At 52.6% G+C, this 18,260-nt stretch overlaps 1 protein-coding gene across 1 annotated transcript in view; it reads left to right on the top strand.

Annotated features, from left to right (window-relative positions):
- The window catches only part of Dlec1 (DLEC1 cilia and flagella associated protein), a 76,314-nt gene that overhangs the window by 38,546 nt on the left and 19,508 nt on the right, over positions 1-18,260 (top strand). Inside the window, exons 11-22 of the mRNA XM_045136947.1 lie at positions 5,641-5,731; positions 6,641-6,803; positions 7,746-7,938; positions 8,954-9,012; positions 9,947-10,115; positions 10,522-10,615; positions 10,837-10,967; positions 11,075-11,233; positions 13,875-14,014; positions 16,046-16,199; positions 16,967-17,077; positions 17,966-18,093. Of these exons, the coding sequence (XP_044992882.1) occupies positions 5,641-5,731; positions 6,641-6,803; positions 7,746-7,938; positions 8,954-9,012; positions 9,947-10,115; positions 10,522-10,615; positions 10,837-10,967; positions 11,075-11,233; positions 13,875-14,014; positions 16,046-16,199; positions 16,967-17,077; positions 17,966-18,093 (1,592 nt within the window). The remainder of the gene's footprint in view (positions 1-5,640; positions 5,732-6,640; positions 6,804-7,745; positions 7,939-8,953; positions 9,013-9,946; positions 10,116-10,521; positions 10,616-10,836; positions 10,968-11,074; positions 11,234-13,874; positions 14,015-16,045; positions 16,200-16,966; positions 17,078-17,965; positions 18,094-18,260) is intronic.

Genomic DNA, 18,260 nt, shown 5'->3' with positions numbered 1-18,260 from the left:
CCAGGAAAGTGCTTCTGACTGCTGGGCCATGTCTCCAGCTCCCTTTATGACCTCGCTTGCAAGGCCAATGAAAGAGTCCAGCATTTGCGTCATGACCCTGAGCTCTGCTTGTCTGCACGTTGGTTTGGGGCTCATCTCCCCCAGCATGCAAGCTGCCTCCTAGCTCTTCTCCTGGCTCTTAGTCTCCTCCCTTCCCTAACACCCCACCCCCCGCCCCGCGTGGTGCATGGATGGTGAGAAAGGCCTTGTCTCACTTCCCTGTTTCCAGTCAGTTGTGGTGGGAAATGCTCCCCCTGGGGAGACACAATCCTGTGTCTTTACTCTAGATACAGATCAGATAGCAGACCAAAGTACAATTGCACCAATACAAGTTCAACAAACCAATGCGCTCATCGGGGTTACTTACACAGCACGGAGAGGGGTTATTTATAAGCACATAGGGCTCCCGTAGTAGCCACTTTGATGGACTTCCTGTGTCAAGACTACTTTCCGGATGCTCCACCCTCAGCCTTGGGACGAAGACTCAGTTCATGAGACCCCAGAGCAGCACTCACTATGCCCGGGTTACCCCATGAACGCTCCTCCTCAGTCTCAGGGGGAGGGCTTTTTCACAGAGCCTGAAAACTCCCAAGAAGCCACTTCAATGTTCACTGTCCTTTGATCTTTCACTCTGTCCCTCCATCTTCCCCTGAGGCCATGAGATACATGTAGCCGGCAGGGTGGGGGGGGGGGGCGTTGATGACCCTCCCCACAGCTTCTCTCATGAGTCGCCCCCGCTCTTTGGATCAAGCTGGCACAAGTTGCTCTGCTTTTGCCATGCAGGAGTTTTTCCATACCACATCGGGACAGGGCTTCCTTCTCAGACCTCCCGAACCACCCAGCAGCTCCCACAGATCTGACCCTGACTTTCCCAGCTGGCATCATTCAGCATTGCGTGTGGCCATCCTGACCCTCCAGCCCGCTCCCAGCAGCGCCTGTGAAAAGCAGTGAGAGACCCACTCACTGTCCCTGCCACCACCTCCCTGTGTGTGTGGCCGGGGAGTCTGGCTCCGTGGTGACACGACTGAGTCCAGGGCCTGTCGCTGACACTTGTGGCCATCTCACTCACCAGTTGAGAAGGTGACAGCTGGTTGGTCCTGACGGTTCATGAGACTCAAAATTCATTGCATGTTCCAGGGGGTGGCGCACGCCTTTAATTCCAGCACTAGGGAGGCAGAGGTAGGAGGATCGCTGTGAGTTCAAGGCCACCCTGAGACTTGATAGTGAATTACAGGTCAGCCTGGACTAGAGTGAAACCCTAAAAATCAAAAAATTAAAAAAAAAAAAATCATTGAATGTGTCAATGACCCAAGAAACTTGCAAATGCAGCCCGTCCTGGGTGCCAGTCCTGGGCCTGCTGTGAGGTTGTGGTCTGGAGTGTGGCCTGGGTGTAGAGAACTTTAAAATTCCTTGGGGGATGGGAGGCTGGAGAGATGGCTCAGTGGTTTAAGGTGCTTGCCTACAAAGCCTAAGGACCCAGGTTTGATTCCCAAGTGTCCACATACAGCCAGATGCACATGTTGGTGCACACATCTGGAGTTTGTTTGCAGTGGCTGGAGGCCCTGGCATGCCCATTTTCTCTCTTTCTCTCTCTCTCTCTGTGTGTGTGTTTCTTTTTCTCTCCCTCTCTCACTCCCTCTTTCCTAACTCTCTCTTTCTCTGCTTGCAAATAAATAAAATATTTAAATAAATAAAATTGCCCACGGGATGCTATTTGAGGACCCCTGCCGTGAAGGCTGTGTCATGGGGTCCCGGCATGTCCAGCCAGTGACTCATGGGTTGCATGCGTTCCCATAGAGCCATGAGTATGGCCCAGTGCATACTGGTTGTTGACTTTTATGTGCACATAAAAGATGATGACATCATGTCACGATGCCAAGAGCTTGGGCGTCCCTGGAATGGTGGCTTCCTTTCGTCAGATGCCTTCCAGCGTCCAGTGCCCAAGACAGCGTTGTCCCGACACACCGGGACATGGCCTTCCAATTCTTGCCTCTGCTGACACAGCAGAACAAGAACCTGGTTCTTGGGGTTGGGACAGAGTCGACTCAGAGATAGAGCAGCCCTGGCCGTCCCTGGCCGTCCCTGGCTGCTACTGAGGAACAGCTGTAAAGTGCAAGGGCCACGCAGCCAACCCCGTGCTCCAGGCCCACCGGAGCCCAGGTCTTGACAGAGCCTTGTGGTAGCTGTAAGGACTTGGGGCTGCTCTCCCCTGATGTGGGCCTCATCCTGACCCCCTGTGATCGCCAAGGAGCACGGAGACACACTATCATTTCATGGTGTTGTATTGTACTATACTGTACTGTACTACATTGTACTGTATCATACTGTGTTATACTGTACTGTACTGTACTGTACTGTACTGTACTGTACTGTGCTGAACTTACAAGATCCGTCAGCTGGAGATGAAGCATGCTAAACACACTGGGTTCTATTTCCAGACCTCAAAGAGCAAGAGAAAGAGGAAGGGAAGGGGAGGCTGAGGAGATGGCTCAGGGATAAGAGCATGTTTTGTTGGTTTTTGTTTGTTTCTTTTTTTAAAAGATTTAATTAAATTAATTAATTTATTTATTAGGGACATGGGGGTGGGGGAGAATGGGCATGCCAGGGCCTCTAGCCACTGCAAACAAACTCCAGATGCTTGTGCCACAATGTGCATCTGGCTTACATGAGCCCTGGGGAATTGAACCTGGGTCCTTAGGCTCTGCAGGCATATGCCTTAACTGCTAAGCCATCTCTCCAGCCCTGTTTCTTTGTTCTTGAGGGAGAGTCTCACTCTAGCCCAGGCTGACATGGACTCACTCATTCTGTAGTCCCAGGTTGGCCTAGAACTCACAGAGATCCACCTACATCTGCCCTCCACCCCTGAGTGCTGGGATTAAAGGCACATGCCACCATGCCTGGCTAAGAGCACGTTTTTGTGTGCAAGCATGAGGCCCTGAGTTTGACCTCCAGCGCCCACATCAAAGCTGAGTGCACTCGTGCATGCCTAACCCAAGAATTGAGGGGGCAGAGACAAGAGGATTACTGGGGCTCACTCGTAAGCCAGCCTAACCAAAACTAGCACCAGATATAGTAAGAAACTCTGTCTTCAGAAAACTAAGGGGCGGGAGAGATGGCTTAGCAATTAAGGCACTTGCCTGCAAAGCCAAAGGACTCAGGTTCAATTCCCCAGTACCTACATAAGCCAGATGCACAAGGTGGTACATGTGTCTGGAGTTTGTCTGCAGTGGCTGGATGCCCTGGTGCACCCATTCTTTCCCTCCCTCTCTCTCTGTCCCTCTCTCTGCCCCTTTCTCTGTGAAATAATTAATTAAAAAAGACCCTACCTCGAAAAAAAAAAAACTAGGAAGAATGATACGGGAAGAAATTGATGACTTATTCTGACCTCTGTGCATGTGTACACAGGGCACAGATCTGTACACAGTTGTCCTATGTCACACACAAACACACACCACACACACTACACATGTAAGAAAGAAACAAAAGGAGCAAGAAAGAAGAAATTAGAATGTGTCACATCATACGGAAAACTCGATTCAAAATGGCTTAACAAGTTATAGCTATGTGCACATAAAAGTCAACAAGAGCTCTACTCAGGCCTTAAATGTGTGTAGCACTATCGGAAGGAAACGTGGAGGGCGTTCTGGTTTGAATTGAAATGTCCCCCACAGGCTCCTGTTTTAAGCTCTTGTTCCCCAGCCTGTGGCGCTACTGGAGTGTCTGTGGGGCCTGAACTCTTGCTTCCTGGTCTGCCATGATGCGCACAGCATCTGCTACATTCTCCTGTCCCCGTGACCTGAGCTGCTGGGTCGCGACTCCCTTACCACCGCCAATTAAAACCCTCAGAGACCATAAACACGACCCTCTCCTGCCAGGAGATGGCTCAGCAGTCAAAGGGACGTGCTTGCAAAGCTTCACGACCTGGGTTCTATTTCCCAGGACCCATGTAAAGCCAGATACGCAAAGTGGCACATGCGTCTGGAGTTCATTTGCAGTGGCAGGAGGCCCTGGCGTGCCCATTCTCTCACTCTCTCTCTGTCTACCTCTTTCTCTGTGTTTCAAATAAATAAATAATAAAAATATTTTTTAAAAGAAGACATACAAATAGCCATGAGGTATATGAATAAATTCTCAGCATCACTAGCTATTAAGGAAATGTAAATTAAAACCACATTGAGGGCTGGCTCCCTGGGAAAAGTGCTTGCCGTGCAGGCGTGAGGGCCGGAGCCTGGTGGCCACATCGGTAATCCCGGTGCTGCTACAGTAGAGACAAGAAGTCCCCGGGGTTTGGCGGCTAGCTAGTCTGACAACTCAGTGAGCCCCAGGTTCAGTGACAGACCCTCTCTCAAAAAATAAGGTGTAGATGCTGAGAGATGGGGCAGCAGTAAAAGTCATTTGCTTACAATGCCTGCCAACCTGAGCTTGATTCCTCAGTACCCATGCAAAGCCAGATACACAAAAGGGGCACTTAAGTCTGTAGTTCTTTTACAGGGGCAAGAGACACTAGTTCACCTATTCTCACTTTATTTCTCTCTGCAAATAAATGATTTTTTTTTTTTAAATAAGGTGTGGGGCTGGAGAAATGGCTTAGGGGTTAAGGCACTTGCCTGAGAAGCCTAAAAACTCATGTTCAACTGTCCATGTCCTACATAAGCCAGACATACAAGGTGACGCAAGCACCTAAGGTCACACATGTGCACAAGGTGGTGCACACGTCTGGAGTTTGATTTCCGTGGCCGGAGGCCTGGCATGCCAACTCTCTCTCCCATTCTCTCATATGACAAAAAAAGCTTGCCTCAAAAAAAGTGTTAAAAAAAATAAGGTAGGGATAGAGAGATGGCTTACCAGTTAAGGCACTTGCCTGCAAAGCCAAAGAACCCAGGTTCAGTTCCCCAGGACCCAGGTAAAGCCAGGTGCACAAGGGGGCCCATGTGTCTGGAGTTTGTTTGCAGTGGCTGGAGGGTCCAACATGCTCATTCTCTCTCCCGCTCGCTGCCTCTTTTTCTCACTGTCCCTCAAATAAGTAAATAATATTAAAAAATAAGGAGTAGAGTGATTGAGAAAGACCGCTGACACCGACCCCAGGCCTCCACAACCATGTGCACACACACGTGCACCTACGCACAGGTGAGCATGACAAAAGCGACTTAAGGCCTGCGGGGTTTACTCTAGCCCATGCGTTGAGGGGACACAGTCCCCTGTGGTGGGGAAGGCACGGTGGCAGGAGCAGCTCACAGCTGTGGCTCCATTACCTCAGCAGCCAGCAAGCAGGAGCCGCGACATGCTCTAACCCATAAGGCTCACCCCTAGAGCCTTACTCTTTCAGCTAGGCCTCATGCCCAGAAAGTCCCACAACCTTCCCAACCGGCACACCAGCTGAGGACCCACTACTCAAAGCCATGAGCCTGTGAGGGACCTTTCATACTCAAACCCTCACACTTACTCTCAGGTGCAGCCGAAGGGCTCGGGAGTCAGGTGGGGTTGCTGTGGGGAACCACAGGGAAAAGAGGGGGGGATGTGGGGCGTTTGAGCAGAGGAGGGAGGGAGGCAGGACCCCGCGCTCCTGAGCTGAGCATGACTGGCCACCCCTTTCTCGTCCAGGTCTTGTTCCTCCCAACGAGCCTCGGAAAGTCAGAGAGGACCTTCGTCATCGTGTGTGACAACTGCCAGATGAAGGAGCTGGTGATTGAGGGTGGGTTTGTGTGTGCCCCCGGCCAGGGCTGGTGTGGGTGTGGCACCGCTGTGCCTACTCTGTATCAGAGAGCATGCGCTCCGGAGACACTGTAGCCTCCAGGCACCAGGGACTAGTTTTCAGCTCTGGTCAGACACTAGCGACCCAAGCCAGTGTGGCCTCCTGGATCCTTAAAGGAGACTCTTAGTGCGAATGCCGGGGTCGAAGTCTTTCACTGTGCGTGTTTGTTTGTGGCAGGGTCCTGACCAGCCCAGGATGGCTTCCAGTTCACTATGCAGCAAGGGTGGCTTGTGAACCCTGACCCTTAGCCTGTGACCCCAAGTGCTAGGATTATAGGAGTGCGTGGATCACACTAAGCTTCATGCATCCACCTTGCTCTTGTTGGGGAGTCGGTGACTCACCTGATGTACTTGGAGGCATCTGTGTGGTTTCAGGGGACATCCTGTGAAGTTAGCCCCAGAGTCGTCCCTTCCAGCTGTCGGCCCAGTTCCTCGTGGCGGCATTAGTCGCATCCCTGCTTTGTGCAAGGCTCCCTAGATCACTTCCTTTTGGCCCAGGAAGAAATGAGTGTGTGAGTGGGTACTCAAAATCTTCTTTCTGCCAGTCATGGTGGGGCATGCCTTTAATCCCAGCACTTAGGAGGCCAAGGTAGGAGGATCTCCTTGAGTTTGAGACCACCCTGAGACTACAGAGTAAGTTCCAGGTCAGCCTGGACTACACTAAGGCCCTACCTAAAAAAAAAAAAAAAAAAAAAACAAAACCCTCTTTCCCTCTTTTGTACACTTACTGGGTACCTGGCCAAGACCAGCAGCATGTGGATTTGGCATGGATCCTGTGGCATCCTTCTGCCACACAGCCCTGACCTCAGCCTTGTTAAACTTCATGGGCCTCATCACCCTGCTTTGTCAGGAACCGGGCAGCTGGTGGCATTGGATCTGATCCATATTTCTGGTGAAAAAAGTGAACCGGACCCCGGAGAGCTCAGAGACTTAACAGCACAATACTTCATCCGATTTGAGTCTGAAAACCTGCAGTCAGTGGCAAGGAAACATCTGGTTATCAGGAATGCTACGTGAGTGCCTGGGCATGTCCTTGACACACAGCCCTTTCCCATGAGGCAGGAACTGCCTTCCAAGGGCTGAGGGGCCATTCTGAGCCGAGAATGGATCACACTGTCCAGCATGGCGTCCACCAGATACTTGTGGCTAATTCTTTTTATTTATTTATGTGAGAAAGAGAGAGAGAGAGAGAATGGGCATACCAAGCCCTCCAGCCACTGCGAATGAACTCAGATACATGTGCCACCTTGTGCATCTGGCCTATGTGGGTACTAGAGAATCAAACCTGAGTCCTTAGGCTTTGCAGGCAAGCACCTTGACTTCTAAACCATCTTTCTAACCCTCATGTGGCTACTTCTATTTAAATAAAAGTAAATGGGGCTGGAGAGATGGCTTAGTGGTTAAGGTGTTTGCCTGCAAAGCCAAAAGACCCCGGATCGCTTTCCCAGTACCCATGTAGTCAGATGCACAAGATGGCACATGCATCTGGAGTTCCTCTGCAGTGGCTGGAGGCCCTGGTGCACCCATTCTCTCTCTCTCTCCCTCCCACCCTTTCTTCCTCTCTCTCTCTCTCTCTCTCTCCTTGCAAGCAAAAAGAAAGTCAGATGACAGAAGACACTGCAAAGAATTTCCCTGATGTCTGGGGATGCCTAAACTCCTCCGACGTCATGGTTGGAGCATGACTTCCCGTGTCAGCCATTCCCCCTACCCTCTCCCCCTTCACTGTGACATCACCCTCCAGCAGCTGCTCAGGGTGGGGTGGGGTGGGGGTGGGGAGGAAGGCTCCATTTTGTACCCCAACCCCCGGCTGTCCTTACCCAGGTGTGCCCTTCACCCCTCCCAAGCAAGGGCTTAAAGCCTGACCTGGTCATTTCCTGCTCCTGAGCCACCAAGCAGGCCACCATGGGGGTGGGGGGACTTGGAGAATTGGCACACTGTCACGTTTGTCCCCACAGGCAGGTGGAGCTGCCGTTCCACTGGCAGATCACAAAGCCCAACCTGCAGCCCCTGATGCCCGGCGAGACATACAGCATGGAGAGCATCAAGTACCACCCCGACGAGGAGACTGCCTTCTCCATCGTGCCCAAGAAGGGGGTCCTCGGCCCCCACAGCAACCACGAGTTCATCTTGAGCTTCTCTCCTTTTGAGGTTAATTTGCTGTCGTCTCCTGAGCCACTGTAATCAGGCCATGAGATTCTGCCTCTCCATTCATGTTTTTATTTATTTATTTTTGATTAAAGTTTTAAAAATATCTTATTTCTTTATTTATTTGAAAAAGAAAGAGAGAGAGAGAGGAAGAGAGAAAGAGAGAATGGGCACTCCAGGGCCTGTAGCCACTGAATACAAACTCCAGACCCATGTGCCCCCTTATGCATCTGGCTTATGTGGGTCCTGGGAAATCGAACTGGGGTCCTTAGGCTTTACAGGCAAATGCCTTAACCGCTAAGCCACTTTTTTTGAGGTAGGGTCTCACTCTATCTCAGGCTGACCTGGAATTCACTATGGAGTCTCAGGGTGGCCTCCAATTTACAGCAATCTTCCCACCTGTGCCTCCCAAGGGCTGGGATTAAAGACATGCGCCACCACGCCTGGCCAGAGATTTTTAGAGTTGAACTTTACCAGGGACACCCATGGCCCAGCCAGCCAGGACCTGGTGTGCAGGGCTCAGCAGCTAACCTTTATCCCAGATTCACCAGCAGTGGCGGCCCCCTGGGCTATGTTTCCTTGGTCCTGGTGACTTCCCCAAGCTCTGCTACATCCCAGCACGTTACAGCCTCCACCCACTGCACCCCAGGGTGAGGCGCCGTCTCCTGAGGATCAGCACTGGAAGACCCAGCTGGACTCTCCTTATGCAGTCTGGGACCCTGATCTGCCTCTAGAGCCAGCTTGTGGCCGCCACAGTGCCCTCTTGGGAGGGTGCTTCCCAGGGCCAATGTCCACCTGGCAGTGGGCATTTCCTTCTTGACCCCAGGCTCCTGTCCTAGCAAGACCCTAGAGTGTGGGAGAGGAGGCTGGGAAGAAGTGAGATTTTCAGAGACCTCTGGTGGCCAAGCTCAGGGGAGGAGGAATTCCTGCTGCCCTCCACCCCTCACGCCATCCCAGTTCCCTGCAGACGGGTGGCTATAAGGCCAGTGAGTTGACAGGGGCTGTGCCTCTCTTGCAGCTAAGGCGTTTCCACAGTGTGCTGCAGATGGTACTAGAGAACATCCCTGAGCCCTTGAGGTGAGTAAAGACCGGGCCTGGACCTTCCTGCAGCCCCCCACTCCACGACTGGAGAGCACGCCAAGCAGTGGTGTCCATGTGCAACAGTGCACACGTGCGTCACTGTGTGCCTGGCTCACATGGGACCTGGAGATGCGAACATGGGTTCTTAGGCTTCACAGGCAAGTGCGTTAACTGCTAAGCCATCTCTCTAGCCCTAGGTTTTGACAATTTTTGTACATGTAGTTAATATATTTTGATTATATTCACTTCCATTACTCTCTATCAGCCCCTGCCCGACTCTTCCACTGACCCTTCTTCTTTCCAGCAAGTCCCACTTCTACTTTCTGTTTATTTGTTTGTTTTTGGTTTTTTGAAGTAGGGTCTTGTTCTAGCTCAGGCTGTCCTGGAAATCACTATGTAGTCTCAGGCTGGCCTCGGACTCCCAGTGATCCTCCTGCCTCTGCCTCCTGAGTGCTGGGATTAAAGGCATGCACCACCACGCCTGGCACTTATGTCTTTCTCTCTTTTTTGTTTTCTTTGAGGTAGGGTCTCCCTGTAGCTCAGGCTGACCTGGAGTTCACTGTGAAGTCTCAGGGTGGCCTCAACTTTATAGCAATCCACCTACCTCTGCCTACTGAGTGCTGGAATTAAAGGCATGTGCCACCATGTCCAACTCCTGTCTCATTTTTGACCCACTGAGTTTAACTAGGGTTGCTTGTATGAGCATAGGTGAGGGATTATTTACTGGGCTATGGGCAACTTAATCAGTGCCTGACTACTGAAGAAAACGTCTCCCCCAACCCCAGCAACCGCTAACTGCCCCTCCTCAGGGAGGGGTGGGGACCTCATGAGTCCCTGACGAGGAGCAGTTTTGTCCACTAGACCAAAGATGAGGGGACTAGGCAGGGGCATCCTCCCAGAGCGTGTCAGCTCCTAGCTGGGTTGCATTCAGCTTGGAGGTGGAGGACCTGGAGGGCCAGGGCCCCTCGGTGGACGACGTGATTGTCCTGGAAATCGAGGCAAAAGGCTCAGCAGAACCCTTCCAGATCCGCATAGAACCGTATGCCCTCATCATCCCTGGCGAGAACTACATTGGCATCAACGTGAAGAAAAATTTCAAGGTAGGGCATCGTCTGTCCCCCTGCCTGGGCTGAGCAAGGAGGTGCTAAACATGGGTGTGCATGGGTAGAGAGGGCACAGCTCCCATTGCATGAGCCCACGGCCACTGCCAGGGGCCCCTGAACCTATGATGGTTCACGCAGATGCCTGGGCCCCACTCCTCTGTCTCATCGGCTTTACCGAAACTTCTCAAGTCGGGGAGTCTGTGGATCCCACACCCGTGTTCACAAGTCCTTGTCAGGACGTGGCGCCCACATTCCCTGCAGTATGGAGGCTAGGAAGTCTGAGTTTGTCACATGGCCAAGAGTTGGTCAAGAGAGTGTCAGCTATGGGTCTCCAAATCCCACAATCCTTCAGCTGGCCCGAGTTGACAAGTAGGTGCAGCCCAGGTGGGGGCATGTCTTTCAGATGTGGAATAACAGCAAGTCAGCCATCAGATACACGTGGGCGAAGATCAGCGACTGCCACATTATTGAAGTGGAGCCCTGCACAGGGGTGATCGGTACCACAGGGCGGGCAGGGGGGTGTGTACCCCTCCCCGGGTAGGCTGCAGGAGGCATTAAACAGATGCCTGGAAGGCTCTGGATATCTTATGATCAGACACAGGCCAGGCCTGGGCTGTGTACCAGACAGGAAGTGATCCAAGGGCAGAACTCTGGGTCCCACAACAAAAGGAAACTGCCTGCTTCTGCCCTCCACCCTGCATTTCTCCTCTTTGACCAGAGCCCAATGAAGTCGGAGATTTCGTGTTGAACTTTACCGGGGGCGTCCCTGGCCCAACCAGCCAGGATCTGTTGTGTGAAATCAGACACTCTCCTTGGCCAGAGGTTCTACACATTGAGGCAACCTTTAAGGTGTCCTGAGTGGGGACTGGGCATGCCCAGATTGGGGCAGGTGGTAGGGGACAAGCCCATTTCCAGGCAGGCAGCCAGTCAGTGACAGGCTCTTCTCCCTGTTTCAGGGGCCTGCCCTGGTCATCGATGTCCCAGCCCTTCAGTTTGATCTGCTCCGCCTGGGGCAGAAAGCCTCCCGCATCATCCACATCCACAACATCAGCCAGCTCCCTGCCATGTGGCAGCTGAGGGAAAGCCCGCTCTGTGTGGCAGAAAGGGATCAGGGCGTAAGTTGGGTGTGGCTGGCTCCAGTGGTGCTTCCTCCTCTGCCAGCCTCTCTTCCCCCCCAGACAGGTCCTCCCCACAGCGGAATCCATCCTCCAGCCCCAAGTTAACAGGCATTTCCTATTTTCTTTTCCCCCATCCAATGCACAGGTGGATGTGGCAGAGAGCCTCAGGCAGCTGGGATGAACTTCCAAGCCAGGCACAGTTATGGAGGAAGGGATTTCTTGACCCAGGGGAAGACCCAGGGAAAGTTCCATAATGGCAAAAGAAGTTGGCCCCCTTTTCACAGGGCCAAGCAGAGAGAGGCAGAGAGAGCCAGAGAGAAGCCACAAGCCATTAGCAAGCACACTTAGGAACCCCCAGGCAGACCTCAAGCAGCCTGCATGTCTTCAGACTGGAATTCCAAATCCACCCTCAGGCCTTAGGGCTGGACCCTAAGATCCCCCCAGTGACACCTCCTCCAGCCAGGTGGCTGCAGATCTAAACTGCAAACTTTAATAAAATCCTGTATTATTGGGGGCCATCCATTCAAACTACCATAGGGGACCCTGGGTGGGTTTTTCTCTCATGGCTTGTTGCCTGAGTCAGAAAGAAAACAGGCAGTGAAAAGGGCAGCTATTGCACCCAGGAAGCCCCCCAAGGCTTCTGTTGCCAAGATCCGGTTCCTTCTTCCTAGGGCTCACCTAGGGTTTTGATCCACCAGGGTAGTGTCAGTTGCAGTACCTGCCACCAGGTGGCGCGAGGCAGCTCAACCTCAGGGTTTCAGAAAGGAAGTTTAATTTAGGATTTTAGCTCAGTTGGTACAGCGCTTGCCCAGCCTTCACTAAACCCCGGGTTCAGTCCCCAATACCAGCCTAAGATGGGCAAGTTGGCACACACCTTTAATCCTAGCACTTGAGAAGTGTGCTCGGGAAGATCAGAAGTTCAAGGTCATCCTCAGCTCCATAGTGAATTTGAGGCCAGCTTGGGTGACCTGTCTAAAAAAAAAAAAGATAATCAAAGAAAATTCAACTTCCATTTGCATTCGTGAACTCACTGTGGGGGTAAAGTGGTGGCAAGCTCAGCCATGTGGTGCTTCTAGGCATGTATGGCTCCTGTTCCCCACTGCCCTGAATTCTCAGAAGGGAGAGGCCAAAGTGAGGGAAATGCCCCTTCCCGTTTGGCCTTTCACCGTCCTATGGCATATGCTCCCACTCGCCACTGTGGCCCACCCGGGGTCCTGGGCTACACAGGTGTCCCTTGTCTGAGCAGGGACAGGGTGAATGAGGAACACAGGCACGTTCAGACACTTGCTCTCTTTCTGTGTGCCTGGCTCGGGGTGTGCAGGCCTGCTGCTGTGTGGGCCCAGTTCTGTGACCCAGGGTCGGTGCAGAGGGGGCCCTGTCCATTGACAGCTGTCTTCCCTCGTCCAGTGTGCTGGCCCCGCAGCTGTCCGTGGACGGGAGCTGTCCGAGCTCCTCTCCCTCAGGCCGCCAGCGTTACTCCCCACCTCCAGCCCGGCTCCTCCTCTGCGCTCCACCTTTCAGATCTGCACCAGTGGGTGGGACCTCAGCCTTGTGTATTCCTTTACTTGGACACTTGGCTTTGGTTTTCTTTTCTTTTTTTTTAAATTATTTATTTATTTATTTATTTGAGAGCGACAGACACAGAGAGAAAGACAGATAGAGGGAGAGAGAGAATGGGCGCGCCAGGGCTTCCAACCTCTGCAAACGAACTCCAGACGCGTGCGCCCCCTTGTGCATCTGGCTAACGTGGGACCTGGGGAACCGAGCCTCGAACCAAGGTCCTTAGGCTTCACAGGCAAGCGTTTAACCGCTAAGCCATCTCTCCAGCCCTGGTTTTCTTGATTTTATTTATTTATTATTGTTATTTTGGTTTTTCGAGGTAGGGTCTTGCTCTAGCCCAGGCTGACCTGGATTCACTATGTTGTCTCAGGGTGGCCTCAAACTCACAGCAATCCTCCTACCTCTGCCTCCTGAGTGCTAGGTGTGCACCACCCTGCCCAGATTTTTTTTTAAAAAATCTGTTGGGGTGGAGAGATGGCTTAGCGGTTAAGTGCTTACCTGTGAAGCCTAAGGACCCCAGTTCGAGTCTCGATTCCCCAGGACCCACGATAGCCATATGCACAAGGGGGCACATGTGTCTGGAGTTCGTTTGCAGTGGCTAGAGGCCTTGGCGTGCCCATTCTCTCTCTCTCTGCCTCTTCCTCTCTCTGTCTGTCACTCTCAAATAAATAAATAAATAAATAAATAATAAAAATACAAATTTTATCTCTGTGTGTATGTGTTTGTGTGTGTGAGAGAGAGAGGATCAGGATCTCTTGGTACTGCAAACAAAACACCAAACATATGTACCACTTTTTGCATGGATACTGGGAATTTGAACCCAGGCTAGAAGGCTTTACAAACAAGTGCCTTTAACCCCAGAGCCATCTCCCCAACCCCTTTGTCTGCTTCAGTCCTGAGATCCTCACCCAGCAGGGGCCCGCAGCTGCTGCTTGCCTCCCCTGGGTCGTACACATACAGGTAGCCAGGGGCCAGCTTGGGGGCGACCCTGGTCTGGCGTGCCTAGCCCTCAGTGCAGTTCTATGCGGCTCTCCCACGCTTCGCTCATTATTCACCAACCCCCACGGATTGCCCCTAGGAGTCACCCTTCGACATTGAGCCTTGGAGTGGCCAACTTCACCCTCTCGGGGAGTGCCAAGTGGTCGTCACCTTAGAGGCCTCGCACTGCCAGCGTCTGCAAACAGTCCTGCAGCTGGAGGTGGAAAACGGGACCTGGAGGTATGGGGGGGGGGGGGAGTGGCGTGGGAAGATGCAGCAGACTGCAATCACAACGTCTATTTCTTTTTAATATTTTATTTTAGTTATTTATGAGAAAGAAGGACTGAGTGAATGGGGGTGCCAGGGCCTCTAGCCACTGCAAATGAACTCGGGACACATGCGCCACCATGTGCACCTGGCTCACATGGCTACTGGGAATTAAACCTGGGTCCTTAGGCTTCCCAGGCAAACGATTTAACCACTAAGCCCTCTCTCCAGCCCACAGTGTGTTTATTGTATGTGTTCCTTTAGAGTTCAACACTAAGGGAGACTGAAAACATGCCCTCCAGGGCTCAGGGAACATTGTGGAAGAAGAGGCAAAAAGCATGTAAGAGTGCCAGGTGTGGTGGCACACGCCTTTAATCCCAGCACCTGGGAGGCAGAGGTAGGAGGATCGCCGTGAGTTCAAGGCCACCCTGAGACTACATAGTGAATTCCAGGTCAGCCTGAGTTAGAGTGAGACCCTACCTCGAAAAAAAAAAAAAAGAATATAAGAGCCACAAGGTGGGAAGGTATACTCTGAGGCACTGCCCACCACAGAGACTGGCACATTCATGATCCCACAGGAAATACCAATAACCCCACTGAAGAGAATGGGGTGGGGGAGAGGGAACATCAAAGTATAACCTGATGGAAATATGACCATCAGGGAATAGTCATACAATGCAGTTCTCAATAAAAAATATTAAAATAATTTATGGGGGGTTTAAGGTAGGGTCTCACTCTAGCCTTATGTAATCTCTCAAACTCATGGCAATCCTCCTACCTCTGCCTCCCGAGTGCTGGGATTAAAGGTATGCACCACCATACCTGGCAATAAAAAAAAATTAATTCTCTTAGCTGGGTGTGATGGTGCACGCCTTTAATCCGAGCACTCAGGAGGCTGAGGTAGGAGGATCACTGTGAGTTTGAGGCCAGCCTGGAACTACAGAGTAAGGTCTAGGTCAACCTGGTTATAGTGTGACCCTGCTTTGAAAATGATGTTTTTCTCTTAAACATTTCAATTTTAATTTATTACAAATTGGGTTTTTTTTTTATGAGAGAGAGAGAAAGAGAAGTGAGCACCAGGGCCTCTAGCCACTGCAATTAAACTCGACACATGTGCCACCTAATGAGCATGTGTGACTTTGTGTGCATGTGTCACCCTGTGCATCTGGCTTATGTGGGTTCTGGGGAATCAAACCTGAGTCCTCAGGCTTCACCTTAACCGCTAAACCCTTATGTATTTTTTTAATTTACACATGCTCATTGTTAGCATATGCAAATGTGATTGGCCAGGCGTGATGGCGCACGCCTTTAATCCCAGCACTTGGGAGGCAGAGGTAGGTGGATTGCCATGAATTCAAGGCTAGCCTGGGACTGCAGAGTGAATTCCATGTCAGTCTGGGCTAGAGTGAGACCCTACCTCGAAAAGAAATGTGATTGATTTTTGAATGCTGACCTTGTATCCTGTTATTTTGCTGGGATTGGTTTCAAGAGTTGTTTGTTTTTGAGATAGGCCAACCTTGGCCTGAAACTCACTCTGTAGACCAGGCCAGCCTTGAAGTTACAGTGATGGTCTTGCCAATCCCTCTCACGGGCTGGGATTGCAAGTGTGCACCATCATGCCTGGCTGTTTTTGTTTGTTTATTTGTGTGTGTGTATGTGTGTGTGTGTGTGTGTGTGTGAAAGAGAGAGAGAGAGATGTGGCCAGGGGTGGTGGTGCATGCCTTTAATCCCAGCACTTGGGAGGTAGAGGTAGGAGGATTGCCATGAGTTCAAGGCCACCCTGAGAGCACATAGTGAATTCCAGGTCAGCCTGGACTAGAGCGAGGCCCTACCTAGAAATATCGAGAGAGAGAGAGAGAGAGAGAGAGAGAGTGAGAGAGAGAGAGAGGGAGGTGGCGCCTGTGTGGCGGGGTGCGTTGTGGCCTGCACCTTCATGCCACTTGCAAATTGAGGTAGCTTTACTTCTTTTTTGGTCTGTGTGTCACACATCTCTTTGTGTCCCAGTTACGTTCCCGTGTATGCCGAGGTGCAGCGGCCCTATGTCTACCTGCAGAGCAGCCATGTGGAGCTGAGTGACCTCTACACCGGCGTGCCCGTGAAGTCCACCGTCACACTCACCAATGGGACGCTCCTGCTCTCCCGGTTCCACTGGGGCAAGGTGAGTGAGCCCCCACGGTGGGGCAGCCCCGGACGCTCCTGGGGCGCTTCTCTGCACAACACGTGCTCAGCCTCCCTTCCACAGCCTGTCCATCTAGCCATAGCACAGAAAGGCTTGGCTCCTCAAAACAGCAACACAAGGGCTGGAGAGATGGCTTAGCGGTTAAGGTGCTTGCCTTAACTCATGTTCACATCTCCAGGTCCCATGTAGCCAGACGCACAGCGACACAAGCGCATAACATCGCACGTGTGCACAAGGGGCGCACGTGTCTGGAGTTAGTTCTCAGTGGCTGAAGGCCCTGGCGCGCCCATTCTCTCTCTCAAAATTAAAAATTAAAAAAAAAAAACAAAACAGCAGCACAGCTGATCCAACAGTTCATGGCGCTGCCATGAAGGGGTTCCTGGTGAACACAGCCAGAGCCTCTTAGCCAGTGTATCCCATCACTGGTCCAGGAAGCTGCTGGAAGCTTAGCTGTGGCAGTGCCCCTGTGGTTGGCCGAGTCTCAGAGCATCATGGGAGTTGGAGCCACACCCCTGTGCATCTCAGAAGCAGCGGCCTTGGAGCCGGGTAGCTCTGAGGCTTCCCAAGCAGCATTTCAGTCCCAGGCACCCCCGCAGGTGACCAGGGTTGGGAGGGAAGATTTATTCCTAGAAGTACACAGCCTGGCCATTTTGCTGCGGGTCCCAGTCTGCCAGCCTCCAGTGAGCACTTCGGGTGGACCTGGGGAGCCCCGCGTGAGACAACAGGCCCACTCCTGTGTCTGGCAGCTCCTGGGGACCCAAGCAGCCTTGTGTACAGTGACAGTCTCCCCCATACATGGCCTGTTGGGCCCCAACGAAGAGCGCCACATACACTTGGAGTTGACTGCCCACACCCAGGTGAGTAAAACTGTGGGGACCCAGTGACTGGGAAGGCATCCTGCCAACCGTTGGTGCCTGTGAATTATTCCCAGGAAAACTATCTCAGCCCCCACTCCTGTTTCTCACGAGGAGGAAAAGGAGTTCCTACATTGGGGTTTTAAGGTCCTCATTCAATCTAGACCTACTGTTTAGGAACACAAGTCCCGAGAACTTGGAGTAAGCCCATTCTGCCACCAGTGCTAACCTTCTCCGGCCACTGTCTGGGGCCACAGGGAGTCCAGCTATTCAGCTTGCCAGAGATTCAGGGCTGCTTGGAGCAGGCACTGTGCTGGGTGCTTCTGGGGGAAGCCAACAGGTGGCCAGGTCTTCCCAGGGCCTCAGCTTCTCCTTGGAGCAGCCCAGAGACACGCCGTCAGGGTGGAACATGCTTCATACCCGGGGTTGCAGGCTGTCCCGGTCTGCTGCTTCTGGGAGGAGAGAGGGGTGTGAAGCCGCATGCAGACACAGTTCCTGGCCGGCAGTTCCTGGCGGGTGGTGAGCTCGCTTGCCCTTAGCCTGGGCTGCAGTCCTGTGCACAGCAGACCTCCCCTCCCTCATCAGAGAGCACACCTTGCTTTCCAGAGGTTGTTTTGAGGCATCTTCCTCCTGGGGGGCACGCTCAGGCAGGCGAGGTGGACTCCGGCAGCCAGGAACCTGGAGGAAGGGCCAGGTTTCTGGATCCGGGGCGGGGTGGGGGGCTTCGTGTATCCCAGCAGGTGGCTGACCACAGATGCTGTTCCTCAGAGTGGAGCCTGGGTAGCCGCTAAGGCCTTCGTGTTGACGCAGTCAGAGCAGTGGAGGACAATCTGGCTAGATCTTCTGAGATCCCAACCCTGCATCTGAATCCTTGCCGCGCCTTTCTTGTAGGAAGAACTGACCGATCTAGTCCTTCCTTGTCACGTGACAGGCATGGAGGAGCCACTGGTCCTGGGCATCTCTGGGAAGCCTCAGGGGCTGCAAGTGACCATTGCCATCTCTGTGGAGGGCTCTGATAGGTGAGCCCAGGGTGGGGGCAGCCACACAGAGAAGTGGCATTGCCATCTCTGTGGAAGGCTCTGATAGGTGAGCCCAGGGTGGGGGCAGCCACACAGAGAAGTGGCATTGCCCAACAGCCCCCAGCTGACTCATACAGTTAGGAGAAAGCCGCAGGACTGTCGTAGGG

Source organism: Jaculus jaculus, chromosome 17 (assembly GCF_020740685.1).
Source record: "Jaculus jaculus isolate mJacJac1 chromosome 17, mJacJac1.mat.Y.cur, whole genome shotgun sequence".
Lineage (NCBI taxonomy): Eukaryota > Metazoa > Chordata > Mammalia > Rodentia > Dipodidae > Jaculus > Jaculus jaculus.
This window is presented reverse-complemented; position numbering and strand designations above follow the sequence as displayed.